General features: G+C 44.9%; 1 protein-coding gene across 1 annotated transcript in view; it reads right to left on the bottom strand.

Moving 5' to 3' along the window:
- The window catches only part of RyR (Ryanodine receptor), a 1,181,579-nt gene that overhangs the window by 200,710 nt on the left and 958,949 nt on the right, over positions 1-21,920 (bottom strand). Inside the window, exons 97-99 of the mRNA XM_084584752.1 lie at positions 18,947-19,035; positions 16,990-17,046; positions 16,768-16,839 (exon numbers count right to left, since the gene is read on the bottom strand). Of these exons, the coding sequence (XP_084440878.1) occupies positions 16,768-16,839; positions 16,990-17,046; positions 18,947-19,035 (218 nt within the window). The remainder of the gene's footprint in view (positions 1-16,767; positions 16,840-16,989; positions 17,047-18,946; positions 19,036-21,920) is intronic.

The following is a 21,920-nucleotide window of genomic DNA, read 5'->3' as shown; positions in this document are numbered from 1 at the left end:
AATTGCTTTCATAAAATGATGAATCTTCCTAACCACAACTTTGGCAGATTCTTTGAATAAACTGTGTGAGTAGTCTCCATCTGAGTTGTTCCCGTTGCCTATCTGGCCAAAAAAGCCTGATCCGATGTATTTGTTGCCTTCTGGCATCTTACTGAGTGCTCTCTAATACACAGAAAACATATATGCATGTTTAAAAAGTTGCACTGACACTTCAAGATTAAATAAAACAGAACAGCAACGTCATGTGGGAAGGCAGCCTTGAGGTGCCATGTGTACAACTTAACACTTGCATTTTTCACTGCAGGACAGAGAGCCATATTTAACAGACATTGCAAAGCCTTCTGTAGTCATGGTGAAATTGCGCAACAAACACGACACAAAAGTAAGAGGAACACGTAGCACGGGACGAGCGCAAACTACCAACTCTTTATTGAAGGAAAGGGGGAACAAATTTATACTCTCGGCCACTCAAGCGTTCATAGCTCAATCGCTTTCCACCCCTCCGCCATCTGAATTCATGAATGACATGGCTCAGCACGTATGACTAAACACCTTAGAAACAAGGTTAACGAAAAATAACTGATAAGAACCTTAGCAAACGCAGTCAGTCAATCGTAGCAAGGCAGAGTCAAGTACTCGAAGCAAAAGCAGTCAAAGGAAACAGAGTCAGGTATGTGAAGCAAAGGCAGTCAATCGCTCGTAGCAAAAGCAGAGTCATGTATGCGAAGCAAAAGAAGTAAAAAACAAACAAACAAACACTTAACAACAAGAACGAACAGGGCAAAAGTTAACGAACAACCTGTATCAATAGCAGTCAGTCACTCGTAGCAATGGCCGTGTCATCTACACGAAGCAAGGCAGTCAAATCCAAAACGTTAGACAATGTAAAATAAAACTGATTACTTTATCACCTCAGACAGGTCGTCAAAGCAAGTAACATTCAGTTGACCCTGGGCCTCGCGATTGAAAATCAACTCATGCGTGCAGCGTGCGGCCCAAGAGGTCATGTCACACGTGCCTAATTTTCATACCCTAAATGCCATTTTCAAAAAGGCTAATTCATTTCTGTACAGGATGACTGACGCATCACTAACGCAGTTACTATCGTTATTTATAAAAAACGCTTCCAAAATCTCACGTGCATTGGCACTACTGCCCCTGCCAAGAATCTTTATCTCATTAAGCCGTGGCAGACATTTGCAGGTTCTGCAATGCTCAGACAACTGCCCCTCGCACTTGCTGGTATCTGTTGCCAAGCAGGTGAAAAAGCACCTGATGCAGGCTAGGCCCGAGCAGCAAGATGATGCACAGAAACAGAAAGAAAGGAGGCCGGTAGTAGCAATTCCGTATCTTCACAATATTTCCCATCGCCTGAAAGGCATAGGTCGAAAAGCTGGCGTGAATGTAGTGATGACTGCTCCTAATAAACTCAAAAGTCTGTGCAGACGAGTCAACTCCGATCCGACCAAAAAGAAGCAGGGATGCACGATAAAGCATCGAACCCCCTTTGTGGAGTGCACCGAAGGCATTGTTTATTCGTTGCCAGTGACTTGCGGTAAACAGTACATTGGGCAGACTGGCAGGTGCATGAATGAAAGGCTGCTAGAACACAAAAATAATTTCGAGCAAGCTTGCAGGAACCTGGGAATCCATTGTAGAGATTGCCCTTCAACTAGTTGTGCACCGGTTTTCCAAAAATGCAAAGCTTTGGCAAATCACAAAGACCAGCTAGTCCGGGAAATAATCGAGGCAGCTTCGATAGCGAGTCTGCGCGACGATTGTGTCAGCACACCGTCCGTTGCTTTGACTAAGAAAGAATTTGACATGTTAAAAATGTGATTATAAATATCTGCGATTATGTGTCTTATGCTTTTTTGTGGACGCTTGAACGATATGGTTGCGACGCATGTGCTTTTTGAGAGGGTGATGAAGGTATAAGAAGCAATGTTTCTTCGAAATAAAAACCAGTTGTAAGTCAGCGCTTGTCTCTTGTCCCGATGTTTTGCGCTGTTCCATCAAGAATGAATAACCAACATGCTCAAGCTGCTGTCCTGGCTGATTTCATTTCTAGTACCTCGGGCTCTTTTCAGTGTTCCACTCTCGACTTCCAAACTCTCATTTCCCTCATCGTCAACGCCGTGTGCCGAGCACGGACCATGTCGTTTTGCATCCGGAAAAAGTTTTTACCACCAGATGTGCTGGCGCTCTTTGGAGGGCATGCTCCTTCTGAGAGCCATGGCCAAAGATGCCTGAAGATTCTTAAATCAGAGTGGAACCATCAAGCCCAACTCTACAGGGACTGCCTTCGCCTGCGTCTATCCACCAACTGGCGACAATGGCGGGATTGGTGCCGCGTTATAGACAGGACGAGCGAGTTCATGTGGCGCTCTATTTTGTCAAAGCTGCGCACTGACTACACTGAAAGGAGAAGAGGCATTACCGAACAAAGCCAAGAAAACAAGATCCACACGCTTGGTGTGGATGTTCTGCCACAACCGGTCCGCGAGGTGCTTAGCCTTGGGCCTAAGTTTGCCATCCAACCGAAGAAGACAACACCGGAGCTTCTTGCCATGGTGCGGCGCGTTGCCAAGGCAAGCCCTGAGTCGGAAAGTGCGAGGTGTATTTCAGACGGAGCCGACGTCATTGGCCGCTACCAGCTCTGCGAGAGGAATCTCCCAGTGGGACGTACTGTAAGGTACTTGAAAGACAATTCCCTTGCGTTGCTGACCTCTGACAAAGAGGGGGGCTTTGCTGTGATTTCCAAGGACTTGTACAAAACTAAGGCGTTAGAAACCATCAGCTCTGTTTTTGACGAGCACAAGACATCAGCTGTTAGGAAAGCAAAGGTAACTGCTATGAAGCTATGCAAAGAACTTAAACTTGACCACCTCCTTCGAGGCATAAAAACTTGCAAGAAGTCTAACTTGGACGCGTTTTTCACTGTAAAAACTCACAAACCACACTGGCCTTTGAGGGTAATAATTTCTGAGAGAGGGACGTGGCAAAAGATTCTTGGTGTCTTCTTGCAAGCAAAATTAAAACTACTAACAATTGACGACCCATTTCAGGTGAAATCTTCGGACGATATTGCTAGATTTTTAACTGACAATTTGAGCAGTGCCTTTGCCGCATGCTCAGTTGATGTAAAAGATTTGTATTATTCCATACCGCATGACGAGCTGATGGTATCTGTAGAAGAATGCATAGATACGCATGGTGCTGTTGCATTTCAAAATGCCTGCGGAATGTCTATTAGAGGGTTCCTGGAGCTATTAGCAGTGTACCTCAGGTCAACTCACGTCTGTTGGGAGGAAAAAGTGTATCTCCAGAAACGCGGTGTTTGCATTGGTTCATGCATCGCGCCTCTACTCAGTGATTTGTACTTGGCGCGAAAAGACAGGGTCCTGAACGTAACCCTTGCAGGTACTAATGTTAAAAAGGTATTTAGGTACGTTGATGACTACCTAGTTCTTTGTGATGGCCAAAGGGCGAATACGCTAGAAGTAGTAATGGAGGAGGTGGGTCGTTTTGCGCAGGCTTTGCAGCCACTTATTACCACGCACGAGCTTCCTGCTCAAGGGTCACTCAGGTTTTTAGACCTGAGACTTGAGTTCACTAGAGGGCACGCCTGCTGGGCCTATGAGCCCAGAGCGGAGAAAGCGCCAATGCCCTTCCAATCAGCTCACTCTAAGCTGACCAAGAGGGCTATTGTGAACTTGTGCTTCACGAATGCCTTGAGGAAATCCTGTGTTCACAAAATGAATGTGAGCTTTCGTTGCCAGGCGGAACGGCTTGGCAACTCGGGTTACCCCTCGCACTTGCTGGTATCTGTTGCCAAGCAGGTGAAAAAGCACCTGATGCAGGCTAGGCCCGAGCAGCAAGATGATGCACAGAAACAGAAAGAAAGGAGGCCGGTAGTAGCAATTCCGTATCTTCACAATATTTCCCATCGCCTGAAAGGCATAGGTCGAAAAGCTGGCGTGAATGTAGTGATGACTGCTCCTAATAAACTCAAAAGTCTGTGCAGACGAGTCAACTCCGATCCGACCAAAAAGAAGCAGGGATGCACGATAAAGCATCGAACCCCCTTTGTGGAGTGCACCGAAGGCATTGTTTATTCGTTGCCAGTGACTTGCGGTAAACAGTACATTGGGCAGACTGGCAGGTGCATGAATGAAAGGCTGCTAGAACACAAAAATAATTTCGAGCAAGCTTGCAGGAACCTGGGAATCCATTGTAGAGATTGCCCTTCAACTAGTTGTGCACCGGTTTTCCAAAAATGCAAAGCTTTGGCTAATCACAAAGACCAGCTAGTCCGGGAAATAATCGAGGCAGCTTCGATAGCGAGTCTGCGCGACGATTGTGTCAGCACACCGTCCGTTGCTTTGACTAAGAAAGAATTTGACATGTTAAAAATGTGATTATAAATATCTGCGATTATGTGTCTTATGCTTTTTTGTGGACGCTAGAACGATATGGTTGCGACGCATGTGCTTTTTGAGAGGGTGATGAAGGTATAAGAAGCAATGTTACTTCGAAATAAAAACCAGTTGTAAGTCAGCGCTTGTCTCTTGTCCCGATGTTTTGCGCTGTTCCATCAAGAAGGTAGGTTAGGTGCAGCCTAAAGAATAGATTTTAGCTCTTGGTCCTAGCGGCCTGTTTTTTCGTGCTGGCAGCTAGGTTTTCTTGGCTTTCATTCTTTAACTATCTTGTTTAGATAAATACTTTTTTTCTAGGCTATTGGCATTCGCAGAATTGTTTTTAACGCGTGTTTGCTAGTCGTTTCTTGTGTCTTCTTTTGGTAATTCGTATATTCTGAGAGCGCAGTGGTGGCATAGCGGTAGAACATCTGCCTCGCATGCAAGAGGACCGGGATTCAAATCCCGGTGCCACACAAGTCTCCACCGGATGAAAAAAAAAAATCCGCGTGTCGATGGAATTGCATAAACAGGTTTGGGGTGTTTACCTGATGCCGGTAAACACCTCCGGTAACGCACTCCCTCACCAGAACAGGATTGGCCACCCTGGTGCAGTAATTGGCCGCAACCTCCTATGATAAGCTCCATAAAACCCCGGCCCTTAGTCACCAGCGGCTGCGGAACAACTGACCACGGCGGCGGTCAGACCTGTGACGCAGCAGGTGGTGCTAAGGAAGCCTGGCTCCGCTGGACAGGCCGCCATTGGAAACTGACCCTGGCAACGTTTAATGCTAGAACCCTAGCTAGTGAAGCTAGCTTAGCAGTGCTGTTAGAGAAACTAGAGGGCATGAAATGGGATGTCATAGGGCTTAGTGAGGTTAGGAGGCCGAATGAGGCATATACTGTACTGAGGGATGGGCATGTACTGTGTTATCGAGGCTTACCAGAGAGGCGACAACTAGGAGTAGGTTTCCTTGTCAATAAGTATATAGCGGGCAATATAGATGAATTCTATAGTATTAATGAGAGGGTTGCAGGCATCGTAATTAGGCTTAATAAGCGGTATAAACTGAAGGTTGTACAGGCCTATGCACCTACATGAAGTTATGATGACCAGGCAGTTGAAAGCTTCTATGAAGATGTAGAATCGGCAATGCGAAAAGTAAAAACGCAGTATACTGTACTAATGGGTGACTTCAATGACAAGGTAGGGAAAAAACAGGCAGGAGACAAGGCAGTAGGTGACTATGGCATTGGCTCTAGGAATAGCAGGGGGAGTTACTAGTTGAGTTTGCAGAGCGCAGTAACTTACGAATCATGAATACCCTCTGCAGCAAACGGAAGAACCGGAAATGGACGTGGAAAAGTCCTAACGGAGAGACTAAAAGTGAAATCGACTTCATAATGTGTTCAACCCCCGCTATTACGCAAGATGTAGAGGTAATCGGGAAAGTGCGATGCAGTGACCACAGGATGGTGAGGTCCCGAATTAGCCTAAATCTGAAGAAGGAACGCAACAGATTAGTAAGAAAGAAACCCACGACTGAATTAGCAGTGAGGGGGAGGGCAGAAGAGTTCAGGATCTCTCTACAGAATAGGCATTCAGCTCTAACTGAGGATGGCGACATTACCCTAGAGGCAAGGAACAATAATTTCAGAGATATCATTACTGAGTGCGCGGTAGAAGGAGGCGGTAGGATAGTTAGAGAGGATACCGGTAAGCTGTCTAAGGAGACGAACGATTTGATTAAGAAACGCCAGAGTATGAAAGCTTCCAATCCAACAGACCAGATCGAATTGGCCGAGATATCAAAGCTAATCAATAAGCGCAAGGTGGCCGATATAAGGAAGTATAACATGGAGAAAATTGAGCATGCTGTAAAGAACGGGGGAAGCCTTAAAGCGGTAAAGAAGAAATTGGGCATAGGCAAAAACCAGATGTATGCGATAAGGGACAAGGCGGGCAACGTCATCACTAATATGGAAAAGATAGTCAAAGTAGTCGAGGAGTTCTACACAGATCTCTACAGTAGCCAAAGTAGTCAGGACCGTAATGAGATTGGCGGTAGGGAAAAACAGTCAGACGTTCCACCAGTGACGAAGTATGAGGTCAAGAAAGCACTAGAAACTATGAAAAGGGGGAAATCAGCTGGAGAGGATCAGATAACTACAGATTTGCTGAAGGACGGGGGGGATCTCGTGCTAGAAAAACTGTCCACCCTGTATACGCAGTGCCTGGTGTCATCGACGGTACCGGAACCATGGAAGAATGCAAACATTATCCTCATTCACAAGAAAGGGGACTCTAAGGACCTTAAAAATTACAGACCAGTCAGCTTACTGTCTGTTACGTATAAGGTATTTACTAAGGTAATCGCTAATAAAATCAGGACAACCTTAGAATGCAATCAAGCAAAGGATCAAGCAGGGTTTCGGAAACGGTACTCTACTATCGATCATATCCATACCATCAATCAGGTGATAGAAAAATGCTTGGAATATAACCAGCCCTTATACATAGCATTCATTGATTACGAAAATGCATTTGACTCAGTTGAAACCTCGGCGGTGATGCAGGCATTGCGAAACCAGGGGGTAGACGAGCCGTACGTGAAAGTGCTGGAAGATATATATAGTGGCTGCACAGCAACCATAGTTCTGCATAAGGAAAGTAACAAAATTCCCATAAAGAAAGGTGTTAGGCAAGGAGACACAATCTCCCCGGTACTATTCACAGCTTGTTTAGAGGAAGTATTCAGAGACTTGGAATGGGAGCAGTTAGGGATAAGGGTAGATGGAGAATGCCTCAGTAATCTGCGATTTGCTGATGACATTGCCTTGCTAAGCAACTCGGGGGATGAACTACAAATATTGATTGATGACCTAGACAGGAAAAGTAGAAAGGTAGGCTTGAAAATCAATATGCAGAAGACTAAGGTAATGTTCAACAGCCTCGGGAAGGAACAGCAGTTTACATTAGGTAGCAAAATACTGGAAGTAGTAGGCGAATATGTCTATTTAGGACAGGTAGTAACTGCAGATCCGGACCATGAAAAGGAAATAACAAGAATCCGACTGGGATGGAGTGCATTTGGCAAGCACTCGCAGATTATGACTAGCAGCTTACCGGTATCGCTCAAAAGGAAAGTATACAACAGTTGCATCTTGCCTGTACTCACCTATGGGGCTGAAACGTGGAGGCTAACCAAGAGAGTTCTACTTAAGTTGAGGACAACCCAGAGGGCTATGGAATGAAAAATGGTAGGGGTAACATTAAGATATAGAAAGCGTGCAGAGTGGGTCAGAGAAATAACTCAAGTTACCGACATTCTAGTAGAAATTAAGAAAAAGAAATGGACATGGGCAGGACATGTAGTGCGAAGAGAGGATAACCGATGGTCGCTGAGGGTAACAAACTGGATTCCAAGGGAAGGAAAGCGTAGCAGGGGGCAGCAGAAAGTTAGGTGGGCGGATGAGATTAAGAAGTTCGCAGGGGTCAAGTGGATGCAGCTAGCACAGAACCGGGTTAAGTGGAGAAATATGGGAGAGGCCTTCGCCCTGCAGTGGGTATAATCAGGCTGATGATGATGATGATGATATTCTGAGAATTCGTAATAGATATAGTTCAGGCGATGAGCGCTTAAGATGTGCAATCAAAAGAAGGTAAAGTGTACTCAGTGTGAGGCACAGGTTAATCTCAAGGAAACGCGTTTTGACTCTGTGGGTGAAGCGGAAGGCAGCAACTTTTTGTGTCGGTGTTGCATACTGAGTGCGCGTCTAGATAGATTTGATCAAGAAAGGGGCAGTTTAGTGTCTCGTGTGGATGATTTAGAAAATGAAGTACGTTTGTTAAGGGCGGAAAATCAGAAGCGTCTTGGACAGCTTCCTCAAATTGAGAAAAAAGGGGCCGACTTTAACCTTGGAAACAACGAGGACGAAGAATTCCAATGTGGGCCACATGGCTGGGGCCAGCACTGGCATGGAAGGCATAAGCAAAGTAGGTCAGGTGGATCCGAATTGTCAGAGTTATTTTGAAGCAGCTGAGAAGCTGGAAAAAAAGAAAGAAGTAAGGAAGAATGAAAATCCGAGAGATAAGGACACAGATCATCGAAAGCAGGAGCCAACAGTTGGGAGAGGGAGAGAGAAGGCCCAGGTGCTTATCGCCGGAGATTCTAACATGAACAGGTGCAAGTGAGATATCTTGGAAAGTGTAAGGGGTGATAAGAGTGTTGGTTGGAGCCTTCCCAGGAAGAACAATGAAGGCAGTGCTGAAAGAGAATAAAAATAGGTTGTTGAAGAATTCCGTAGAGCGCAGCATGGTAATAGTAGCCGCGGGGCTAAACTATGTCCTAAATGGTGACGCTGCAGGAGTGGTGGAAAGTTTAGCTAAGGGAGTTGACGAGATCAGGGAGATAGCACAGCAGACGCAGATAGTTATATGCACAGTACCAGAGGTGCTAGAATTGAACAGAAAGATGGAAAAGGACGTGGTGACAGTTAATCAAGACATAAGAAAGTTAAGCCTGGAGAAGCGTTTTGAAGTGGTTGAGGTAAACAGGGAGGTACATAAAGCAGGTTTTGGTAGGGCTTTTCAGCGAGATGGCATTCATTTTAACAGCAGGGTGGGAGCAGAGATCGGCTGGCGCCTGGCAGGCAGGGCTGTAGCTTTTTTTAGGGGGTCCGCGAGGACTCCGTACACAAAGGTAGTTAGAAGTGAAGCAGAAGAATGTGTAATAATGGAGGCTGAGCCCCCAAAAATGGCAAAGAGTGGCTCGAGAAAGAAAAATACAAAAAAGAAATATAACACTAGGTTCAGCTACATAAGCATGCAAGGAGGTAGAAAAAGAGCGAAATGGCTAGAGATAGAACAGCAGTTGAAGCATGACAAAATAGGTGTGTACGCTCTTTGCCAGACTCATCTCAGGGATCTAAAAGATCCGCCGTTTATAGAAGGCTACATCTGGGAAGGGTGCAACAGAACGAGAACGGAAAAAAAGGGTGGAGGGGTAGGTATGTTGATACAACAGGGAACAAATTGGCAAAGAATTAAATCATCTTAAATTAAACAGCATATCTGGGTTTCAGGAACAATTTTGCCGGCATAAGGACATGGCTAGGGGTAGTTTATTTAGGAACAGGACATCAATGCAGGCAAGAAAACAGGGATCTTGTTGAATGTCTGAGTGTCGATATAAGCCAGTTTGGAAACGGGGCCAATATTATTCTGCTGGGGGACATGAACGGCCACCTCGACGATCTGGATGGATACACGGATTGTGACGGGAAGCTAATGCTAGATTTCTGTGAGTGACACGATCTAGTTATAGTAAATAGAAAAACAAAATGTGAATGCCAAATCACGTGCGAATTCCGCAACAGGCAGACGACCACTGTCTAATGTCGCAGGAAATTTATAGCAAGGTCACAAAAATGGAAATAGACGAAGAAGGGGAGGGTAGTCTGGGAAGTGATCATAAACGTATTAGTCTGCAGATGGGGCCCTTGATGAAAAGAGAAATGAAACCTAGACAAAACATAAACGAAAAATTAAACGACGATCAAATAGCGCAGATAGCAGTAGACATAGAGGAAGCAATAGAGAAAAGCCCTATGGAAGACTGGGATTATGAACAGGTAGAACTACTCACAAGGAGGAAAATTCAGGCGGTTAAAGTAGCAAACCGCTGGAATGGAAAGAGGAAGCCACGGAGCTGGTGGAATAGGGAAATCAGGGAAGCTATTGAACAACGACGGGCTGCTTCAAGGGAACACCGAATGGCAAAGAAAGCGCAGGTATCTCAGGAGGGAATCGACCAAAAATGGGAATCATATCGACAAAAGAAACTTCAGGTGCAGGCCCTCGTCCAAAGTAGAATAAGACAGTCCACCGATCGCTGGATGGCTGACATAAACGATGTCTCTAGAGGCGGAGCAAGAAAATTCTGGAACCATATAACCTGGCTAGGGAAGAAGAATCACAAGAAAGCAGGATCGGATTCAAGATAACGAGGGAGATTGTTTAAAGGGAGACGACGCAGTGAACTACATTACATCAGTTATAGCCGAGTCATTTAAGAACGACAATAGGGTATTCTCCGCAAATCAGGAAGCAACACAAGGTAGCAGAATACAAAGCAGCTTAGAACTGACCACTCTAAACTAGAAAAAGGCAGAAAAAACACATCTACAGGAATAGGTGGAATTCCGATCAAGCTGATTAATGAACTCGTTCCAAAAAGTAAAAAAACGTTGTTAAAAGCTCTCGAAACAGTCATAACGAATAAGCAAATTCAGGACAACTGGCGGCAGAGTAAAATGAATTTGATTTATAAAGGGAAAGGAGGCAGGATTCACATAAAATCCTACAGGCCGATTACCATAACATCTGTAAAGTATAGGTTAGCCATGCAGGCGGTGAAATTAAAGGTGCAAGCATGGGTAGAAAGTAACAAGATACTCGGAGAACTTCATAACGTCTTTAGAAATGGTAGGCGCTTAGATGATAGCCTGTTCGTGCTTACCCAATGCATCGAAATATCTAGAGTGGAAAATAGACCTTTGTATTTGGCCTTCCTGGACATAAACGGGGCGTACGACTGCGTAAGCAGGGAACTCCTGTGGAACATATTTAAAGAAGAAGGTATCGGTTATGAGATAATAGAGTTCGTACAGGAAATATACTGGGTAACAAAGCAGAAATTACGTGGGAAGGGATAAGAAGTACGGAAGATGTCAAAGTATGCAAAGGATTAAGACAAGGCTGTCCTCTATCACCGGTGCTGTTCATGCTTTATATGATAAACCTGGAACGGAGGATACAAGACAGTAACCTAAGTTTTAACCTGTCATATAGATTAGGTGGAAAGGCGGTAGAGCAGCGCCTCCCCGGTTTGATGTATGCAGACGATATTGTGCTGCTAGCTGAGAGTCTGGAAGTATTGCAAACTCTAGTTTCTGGAACCTGTCTCTGTAGCACTCGTGTTGTTCGTTCTTCTCATGTGTCCTGTCTGCTTTGCGCTACAGTCTCGCTATGTTCACGCACCAACAAGCCCAAAAAGCCACCCTTTTGTTCTAGTTAAGTATTGCGGAGATGAAGGGGACGCTCTAGGCTTCAGTTTCAGCGCAGTTAAAGGGCCACTGTCCAGGGAAGGACCTTTTAAGCAAAGGAGCCCAGTGTTTCGATCAGGTACCGGAGATAGTCTGTGCAAAATTCTACAGCGACACGCGCGCCGCAAAGCATCGAAAATACAATTCAAAGCTCCCTCATGCTCTCCTTTGAGAAGCCAGCTTCACCGCTCCCTGCGCTGGCCCGACGGGCCCCGATAACAACGTACGTATCGGGAACGATGTCCATTGGTCCGTCTAGCTGACTGACGGGAGAAGGATGGGTGTCTACCGCTCGCAGCGCGCTTTTCCCTCGCCACGGCCAGACTGAATCCAGCGGCGCGCGCTCCCTCGACCGTTTTTTTTTTTTTTTTCGCGCTTGCGGAGAGCCACGCCCCACCTGCCGCCAAACGCGGAGGAGGAAGGGGAATTTGTATTGCGGAGGCTAGACGACCTCGGGCAGGAGAGTGAAAAACCTTTGCGAGGGAACGGAAGGAGAGAGGCAGGATAGAATCGGGTGATTGAGGTGGCTGTAACTGCGTTATTAGTTACTCTTTTCAAAAACATTTTGTGGCCTTGCGTTCCAGGGGCGAAGTCTCACAGTCACCGGGGAAGAAAATATTTTCGACCGGAGGGTGGACAGTGGGCCTTTAAGTCGGGTCTGATGATTTTCATCGGCTCAACTGATTAGGGTCTTAAAGTACAAGGCCATGAAATACCTAGAGTAGCAGAATATAAATATCTGGGGGTATGGGTAAACGAAGGATTGGCATACATTGGAAAGCATGAGCAATCACTTAAGGCCAAAGGGCGAAGGAATGCCGGGATAATGAAGCATAAGGCATTGTGGGGATACAATAGGTATGAGGTTTTGAGGGGTATTTGGAAAGGAATTATGGTGCCCGGACTTACTTTCGGAAATGCGGTTTTGTGCCTAAAATCACAAGTACAGTCGACATTAGAAATAAATCAAAGATCCGTTGGACGATTAGCACTAGGTGCCCACGGCAAAACCACAAATGAGGCGGTACAGGGAGATATGGGCTGGGCATCTTTCGAAGTACGGGAAGCTCAGAGTAAAATACTATATGAGGAACGCCTGAGGAAATTGGACAGTAACAGATGGGCAGCTAAAGTATTTAAATACCTGTACTTAAAAAGCGTTGACTCACAATGGAGGAAAAGAACTAGGAAACTAGTAAGTATGCTAGTCACAAAGACAGAGAAATAAAGAGCATTAAGCAACAGGTGAAAAACACAGAAGGTAAAAATTGGATAAATTCGATGGAAAAGAAACAGAGTGTGGAATTATACCGAAAGTGGAAAATGCAGATCAGGAAGTAAGATTTCTTTGATAACTCAAGAGGCAGTGCCCTACTTTTTGGAGCTAGATCAGGGTGCCTTTGAACACGCAGCTACAAAAAGAAATTTAACAATGGAGATGACGCATGTGCTGTATGTGGAAACTCCAGTGAAACAGTTGACCATATTATACTCGAATGTAATGGTATCCATCCGGAAGTTGATGCAGGCACAATCACTGTTCCTGAAGCTCTGGGGTTTAAAGATATCAGTGGCCGGGTGAATAAACCGGCGGTGGAAACTAGCAAAAAACGACTGGAAGATTGGTGGCTTAAAAGCAGGGAAGTGACATAATGTTAGTAATGTAGAAACAAAAATTTAATAAATAGAATGATGGTTTAGTTAACCAATCTAAATCAATAATTAAGATATGGAGAGAAAAATGAGCATGATAGCTACTGCTACCACCCCGTTTCAAAGGGGACGCTCCTATATTCCATCCATCCATCCTATAAATTTCTCATCGGAACCGGTTGTTTTTCCAGCGGGCTTGAAACTAGCTTCATGTAGCGCAGCTATACCAAATTATGCGACTCTCGTTACTCCTTCCCTTGATAACTCCACTACTAACTCATCTGCTGTCAAGATGCTTCTTCCGATGATCAGCGCATCATTGAACACCTCACAACTACAGATTTTGGCAGAACCTCTTGCCCCAGCACGTGTCCATCTTTGATTTTGGGCAATCCAATGGCTCTCAACGTTTTCTGCTGTCGTGCGCACGCCACAGGATCTGCCTATCCGATCCGCCAAAAGCCATACAGTGTGTCGCCGTCAGAGCGCAAGGTGATCACCAAACAAGTTAAAGACATGTTGAAAAAGGGCGGAATTCAGGAATTCTCCAGACCGTCCTTGGGCTGCTCCCGCGATATTGGTAAAAAAAAAGGACGAAACATGGAGGTTCTGCATCGACTACGTTGCCTCAACTCCATCACTAAAAAGGATGTGTATCCGCTCGTGCGCATCGATGATGCCTTAGATTGCCTTTTCTCTGCATCTTATTTCTCTTCGGTTGATTTACGATCGGGGTATCGGCAGATTCCAATGGACCGCTGACAAAGAAAAACTGCATTTGTTACGCCGGACGGCCTATTTTAATTCAATGTGATGCCCTTCAGCCTATGTAATGCGCTGGCCACTTTTGAAAGATTTATGGACACAGTATTTTGTGGCCTCAAGTGGGACGTTATTTTTGGCCAGACTTTTACTGAACATAACACGCGACTCACTATTGTTTTAGATTGCCTGCAGAAGGCTGGCCTTGTCCTGAATTCTAAGAAGTGCTGTTTTGGTGAGCATCAAGTGCTGGTACTCGGACATCTCGTCAACCGCGATGGAGTTCAGCCAGATCCACAAAGACTGCCGCAGTTGCAGCATTTGAACGACCCCAGAATCAAAAGGAGCTCCGCAGTTTTCTCGGGCTGTGCTCCTACTTTCGACGATTTCTCCCAAGATTTGCCGATGTCGCTTACTCTCTGATGTCCCTTCTACAAAAAGACGTCCCTTTCGACTGGACCTCAGATTGTGATGCGTCTTTCCACCAGCTGAAGTTTCTGCTTACATCACATCTAATTCTATGGCACTTCAACCCCTCCGCTCTGACGAAAGTCCACACTGATGTGAGTGGGACTGGTGTTGGTGCAGTGCTTGTGCAACGTTCGGCAAATGGCGAGCATGTAATTGCATATTTCAAAATGGCGGTCGCTCTGGGTGGGAGGAGCTTCTAGATTCCGATTTGTATCGTGTTTTTTGCAATATACTTCGTGTGCTAGGCACTAAAACTTTGCAAGCATGATCACAGACTTGTATATTATTCACAAAAGTATAAAACTACAATACATAGAATGAACCTGTCATCGCTCCTCTAATTGTTAAGCTGATATGAATGTCATTTCTATCATGACATGTTACGCCCCAAAAAAAGAAAAAGGTTTGCAATACACTCGTGCGCAGGTCCCTAGCAGGTGGAGGCAGCTATATTGACTGTTTGTTTGCGCTTCTGCTTAGAGGTGTATGTACTAGATGGCGCTAGTTGTCTGTTTAAAAGGTGACTAACTTGCAGGCCATTTGAAACAAGGGCAGGAGCTCAGAATGACGCCAAATTTGATGTGTGCAACTGCACGAACTGCCGCTGAAAGGGATATACGATGCGGATGAAACTGCCCTTTTTTACCAGCTGCTTACAAACAAAACCCGCGCATCTGCTGGTGATAACTGCGTGCGGACAAGCGCAGCAAGCTTCGGGTAGTGGTCCTCGTGGGCAGGCACAAATATGACTGGGACTGATAAACTAACGTTGCTCATGATAAGGTAGTCAAAGCCCCACACTGTTTTAAAAATGTAAAAATGCTGCCGGTCATGTACACGGCTAATTTTAAAGCAGACGCTTTTTGAGCAATGGCTTCAATAGATGGATCACCATTTCCAGAGAAAGAAAAGAAATGTTCTCTTTCAGAACCAGACTTCGCCAGACTTTCTGCCTTCCGTCTGGAGTTCCTACCAGTAAACACAAGGACAAAGCTGCAGCCTAAAGTTAGGGAGAGGTCAGCAGCTTGAAGAGGCACTATCATCGCTGTCTGCTGCAAAGGATGCTAATTTGCATGGAGAGCAGTAAAAAGTATACAGTGGACCTGCTCAGTGCTGTCGACCTACTGACAAGTGCATGGGAGCAAGTTAATGATGCCACAATTGCCAATACCTCCTGCCATGTGGTGCGATTCTATGAGTGTGGACTGTATTGAGAAGTTGAATGAGGGAAGCATTGTTTCTACACTGAGCAGTAAGGGTATATATAAGTGCCTATATCAGCATTGATGAAACATGTAGGGTTGACAAACTGGAACGGCCTAGTAGATGATGACAGCATGGATGCTGTCCATGCACCAGCGATCAAGCTGACGCCTGCTTGGACACTTTAGTGCAGTTTTTTAAACAAGGTGAGGGCACTGAAAAACACAGTGAAAAGTTAAATGAGGTGTCTGCATTTGTAACGGCCAGTCGATTTTCATGGCAGACTAGACTGGGTAACAGTCAACAGTGCCTGATACCTCACTAATGCAATGTGACCAATCAGTAGCACAATAAATGCGCATTTCATTCATTTGTTCTCATATCTGAACACACGCTGCATCCTCAAACATCATTTTCAGAAGCATACCAGATAAGACAAATGATTTACGTGGACCCTCGGAGTTGATCTTAAAGGAAGTTTACTGTACTTAAGCACTGTGTGGCTAAAACACAAAACCACATAGTTACTGAAGTGCCAAAATTGTATGTTTCAAAGAGCACCCCTCGCACTATTGCATCATATGATGCAATCCACTCCATTTCGTGCAAGCACAAGCAGGAGGAAAAGTCAACCAGTAAGAAAAAAATGGCAACTTGCCCCAGGAAGCTCCAGACAAATTATGTCAAGGCCTTCTGCAGTAGTGTTTGCGAATTATTAACCAATGCTTTGACTGAGCACTGCTTAGTTGCTATCAGCAAAGACAATGCCTTCCCCTTAACCACCTCTGCTCAAGGTTATACTGATAAGCAATTGAAGGTTCAGGACAGTTTGATCAAAAATCAGCAAACGAAATGCTTTTCATGCTTGCACAGCACTACAGAAAAACTCAAAACAAGTGATCAGATATTAAAAAACTCAAGATCATCAAATCTAAAAAAATCATTTGGCAGATGTTCAGAACGGGCAGTTATGCAGGCAGGAATAGCAGCCAGCACTGCCTATTCCACTGCACCACTACCAGTCAGAGTAGTGTAAGGTGTGCACATACCGCAATGGTGTCACCAACACTGCCCAGTGGAGATGGCGACTATTCTCTCCCCTCTTCTTCCCCAAGCATGACAGAAGGAAGAGCATACCACTTTGCAGGCTCACCTGAATGAACTCGGTGAGGGTGTTGAACACCTGCTTGGCAACTGTGATGGCCCGGCAGAAGTTGTCCTTGCCCTGTTCATTCATGAGAGGTGCACAAAGGCATGGCTGCTGACATGTTCTTGAAAAACCACTGACACTCTATTCACAAATTCCGTTCCATGAGAGTTAAATTAATGCAGGACAAAAAAAGAGACCACCAGTATGCAGGAGTATCTGGCTCACCGGCTGGTCAATGACTTCCTTGCTCGAGTAGTGCCAGTAGAAATCCATGATTGACTCCTGGAACAGATATGAAGAAGAATCAGGGGATTGCTCTCTCTGTACGCTGCTCGGAAAGCAGCTCGACTGCAAAACACTGCCAGAAAGGTTTCTTCCTAACAGCACTGGTGGCAAGGCACCAAATAATAAGCCAGGGGCTCCAAAACAGTTCAGCCTCAAGAACCCCATATGTATCTGGGCTTTCATCTCTCTCTGCCCAAGGAAAAAAAAGACAATATAGAGATACCACAGAGCCCCTGAGAAATGTCACTACAATAGATGCCCATTAAGAAAAACTCTGCTGAGACAAATCTTCAGTTTAAAGCGGGCAGTTGGGCTAGTTGCTGATCTTTAGATTCAATGCACATGGTAACTAGCGCTAGAGGCAGGGAAAGAAGAGAAGGAGACACCACGAAAGCTCGGGCTATGAGAGATGCCATAGTAGAGGGCTCTGAAAATTTCAACGAGAGGTTCTTTAATGTGCACTGACATCGCACAACACACGGGCGCCTTGCTTTTCGCCTCCAATGAAAAGTAGCCGCCACAGCCGGGATTCAATCCCACAACCTTGGGCACAGTAGTTGAGTGCCCTAGCCACTGCACCACCACAGCGAGGCTAAATTCTCATAAAAGGTGAACAGCGTGAAAATGTTTTACTGGTAAAAAAAAGGTTAAAAAAAAGCACCACACAGGCCCTTTGGCTAAAACGAGCCTTCGTAATCACCATGGTGACTCTGTCAATGGTGCCTACAGAGTACGAGGGCGGGGGGGGGGGAGAGGGGGGCAAGTAGGTTGGAACAATACAAATGAACAAAATATCAAAATATCCACCTCCCCAGTCAGTGAACCTATCTTGTGGGAAGGAATTCTTACAGGGAAGCATACGAGTTTCCTGAGAATTAAGGGAGGCAAGGCATTCTGTGTGTTGCTATGCGCAGTCCAGAGGCGCTTGCATGGCTGGGCACTAAGACATTGGGTGCACCAGCTTGTTCTTTCTGGACTTCTTTCATTTTCCTTTTCTTTAAAGGTGTCATTCTCTCACCATAGGTAGCCAAGGAACTAAATCTGTTTGAACGCAAGTTCACAAATTTCACAAAAAAAGGCCACACCTTACATTGTCCCATAAGCCCACATAGCTAATCGGAAATCGTCATCCTTTTCAAGTTTCTCGACCATGTGCCCGTATTGTGTACGTGTGTATGTGCAGACTAGAACGAACCCAGTGATACTGCTGCCCACATGCGCTCCTCAAACTTAGCCTACAATCGTCACAGTCAATTTTCATTGTGTTAAGCACTTGCCAAAAATATTTGTAACCCACCCCTTATGTAATTCCCCTCATCGGGCCTTTAAATATAAATGAAATGAAATGAAATGACTGTGTTTAAATTCAAGGTGGCTATGTTCTCAGTCGAGAAGAATCAACTGCAACAACTATGCCCACTCACAGCTATATAATGTTGAAAAGAGGGCCTAGGAAAGAAAAACTACCTCCATAGTATTCTTAGCACCAGTTTTAGTTTGAAAAATTGAACTTTAGGGCTCCCCAGAGTCCAAAGTATACGCCGTGAAAATATGCGCTCTATGGGATGCGTGAGAGTTTTTCAATGCAGTCCAAAATAGCATGCAAGTTTGATGGAGTGCATGACAGCTCTTGAATGAAGTCTGAAATAACACACTTTTGAATTAGTATTCGAGTCCAAAAAATTGGTTGGCTACTGTATATATTTAAGAAGTGCTTGGGACTGGGCTAGTTGGAACATCTTCTCATAAATTCTGCGCTGTTTAGTTGTACACGGACAAAGGAACTGGACAAACGCTGAGGTTAAACCTCAAACCTCAGCGTTTGTCTAGTTCTTTTGTTCATGTACAACTAAGCAGCGCAGCATTTATCAGAAAACTGCATATATAGTATGCATACCTGCAGCCTAAGCAAGTAATCCACAGTACTGATGACAACGTTCACAGTGGTTGTGTTGCCAGCTTGGGTCCTCAGGTAGTTCTGAAACTCTGAAATAATAGGAAGGAAATGAAAGGAAATTAAAAAGTATATTTTTGAGCAAGCAAACTATTCAAGGCATGTGCTATATAAGGCTCAACTGCAGCTGTATAAAAGCAGTCCAACCAGTACAGATTATCGAGAATATCTGAAAACTGGATATATATGTGTGCAACATTTAGTGCTAAAATGGCGAGAATTGGGCCTAGTTGGTTATTCATATTGGTTTCTGTCGTTCAATGTGTTAGCGCGGTGAAACCAATACAACATTTAGTTCCTAGAATAACTGCAAAAGGCCAGCTTCAGGAGCGGCCTTTTGTTGCATTGTGAAACCCAATCATAATGAAGCTGAGTGAAACAAATTATGCTTTAAAAAGAGCATAAAATGCCTTCAAAGGCCACTTATCAATGTGCATTTTCGCCCAAAGTATAACGCCTTGAATGGAGCTAGCCAATTATTATTAATTTTTAAAACATGTTTTTTTGAAATTGGTGGGTCAATTGTCTGTGCACGGTGGTGGTTTTCAACTAACTCTCCTTTAGATCATGTGTCACAACTACGGCTGCCATTCATCCCCGATGGCCACAGCATCGATCATGGCCACACTTGCGGTAGCTGAGAAAGCTCATACTGCGTAAGCCAGTGAGAAACTCTGAGCTTGGTGGCCTTGCTTCGCATCGTTAGCCAAGAATGTGTCTGTGGACTGCAAAAAGCGTATGAGCTGGACCAGTGCAGCTTTAGCAGCACGGATCATTTGTGAATGTACATCATACTGCAAAGATGCAGCGAGTGTGCCACAGAGGCCTTGCTAGTATCGCATCAAAGACATGGCTGACAGTGCTTTGGAATTAGCACTCAGTTCATGCATGGCACTTCAGCATTATTTCATAAATATTCTCAGCAGCAGGGCTAGAGTACAAGCTGACTGGGTGATCCGAGCGGCGACAGCTACTGCAACTGCATGTGAGTAAAAACTAATACCAGCAACTCGGTATGTGCGAGCGATTCCCAACAGGGCTCATTTTTGGCCTAAGTTTATCACAGCACTGTGCTGCAAATCGAGATTTCTCTGCTAATAATCAAGTCACTGCGAAAACAGGTGGTCAGCTCTATCCGCCACCAGTGTGTTCGTGTATTTTTGGCGACCCTCTCACACGGCATCAACAAGTGCTCTCTGGAAACACGTCTCTTTCGTCTGGCAACACATATAGGAAACATCTACGCAAACAGCTGGCTAACTGCTTGTTACACTGAAAGCACATTTCGAAAACGTTGCTCCACTGCCTCTCTAGCATAGCCACTCACATGCTCTCTTCCATGCATGATTCTCGCGTGTAGCCGTGGAAAGCAGTGACACCCTGCGCTGTGGAGCAGCATGTGCCAAGCTGCTCTGCTGCTGTGGAGCAGCATGTGGAGCAGCATGTGCCAAGCTGCTCTGCTGCTGTTTTGTGTCATCGATTTTGCCTTGGAGAATGTATGTACACATGAGCTAAAACACGTGCACAAGCAATGACTTGGCACTTCCTAAACGATGTGATCCTCAAGACACCCAGAGGAGTAATTCATGCTCACTTGAGGAATCAGATTCAAACTTTGTAGAGATCCATGATCAATCTATGCTCATGCTGATGATACGCACATTCCGTTTGTTGTGCACTCAAACTTAAAAGATGCCTCTGCCGACCACCGTGAAAGCGGTCGTTCTGGCTAAAACAACGATGACATTTTTGTACACGTGCAACTCGCACACTTATCTGCCAGAATCTGTGCAAATTCATTGCTGGCAGTCATGCCAACTTGGCAAGGAAACCAGCCACCATTGGTGAAACTACAGAAGATGGTACCAACGCTACAGACACGGAAGAAAGGGTTTCCTTGGAAAGCTGTGCTCAGCAGGAGTACATGCTATTTTCAGCTCAATGGGAAACGAAGGGAACTTCCCTGCGGCAATCCCTGATGTCAACAGCAGCCTGCCCACCTGCATGCATGCATGCTGTCACACACAATTCTGAAAGGTAAAAAAACTGTAGAAGAGAGAAAATCCACACCCGAGAAAACAGAAGTCTGTGAACCGAGCGTCAGCAGATGATAATTTCATAGACTTTTTAATGCGAAAACATTATTTCGCCATGTTCAGAGATTTCTATCTGCAGACCACATCAGCAAAATCGTGTGCGTAATGGAGAACTAATAGAGGTTAATGAGTAGTGTCAAAGCGACATAATGTTGTGTCTGAAGAGATAATTAGGCCAATAAGTTAATTCGGTAATTATTTACAGGCAAAAAATTTAAAAGTTGTCCGCAGCAGTTGTGAGTAATTGAGAAGAGGTAGAGGTTAATGAGTAGTGTCAATCGATAGAGGGTGACGTCTTGCTGTGTCTGAAAAATAATTAGGCAAATAAGTTAATTAGGTAATTAATTAGAGGCAAAATGTATAAGTAAAGGCGAAAATGGTCTCATTAGCCAATAGCTTGGTGCCACATTTGAACGTATCAAATACTAAAATAGTTTATTAAATCAGTCAGTTAAGCTGACGTCAAGAATGTGATGTCACGCAACCGGAAGTAGAGCCAAAAAAGGGCATAGGAAGGGATTGGCACGCAATTTGAAAGTACCGAATAGTACTAAAATGGGTAAACAAGAAGTGAATGAAGCAGCTAGGACCAACAAGAAGCAACCAACAGCAGCATCCGTGCTTTCGCATTACTCTAATGCAGATTCTGCAGCGCTCTTAAATGTTTTATTTTCTGGTGTCTCAGAGTGTTGAAGTGAGGGGGAGAGAGGAGGAGCACCATTTTTAATCGCCGATATCTGTTAGTAAAGCTAGCTCAAGGATTCTTGCAATGAAGTGACTAGTGGAGAAATACCTATCAATTGCCCATTTTGCTTAACTTC

This window comes from Amblyomma maculatum, chromosome 11 (assembly GCF_055883805.1).
Source record: "Amblyomma maculatum isolate TAMU_Amacu chromosome 11, ASM5588380v1, whole genome shotgun sequence".
NCBI lineage: Eukaryota > Metazoa > Arthropoda > Arachnida > Ixodida > Ixodidae > Amblyomma > Amblyomma maculatum.
The sequence above is the reverse complement of the archived record's forward strand: the minus strand, read 5'-3'. Positions and strand labels throughout refer to the sequence as shown.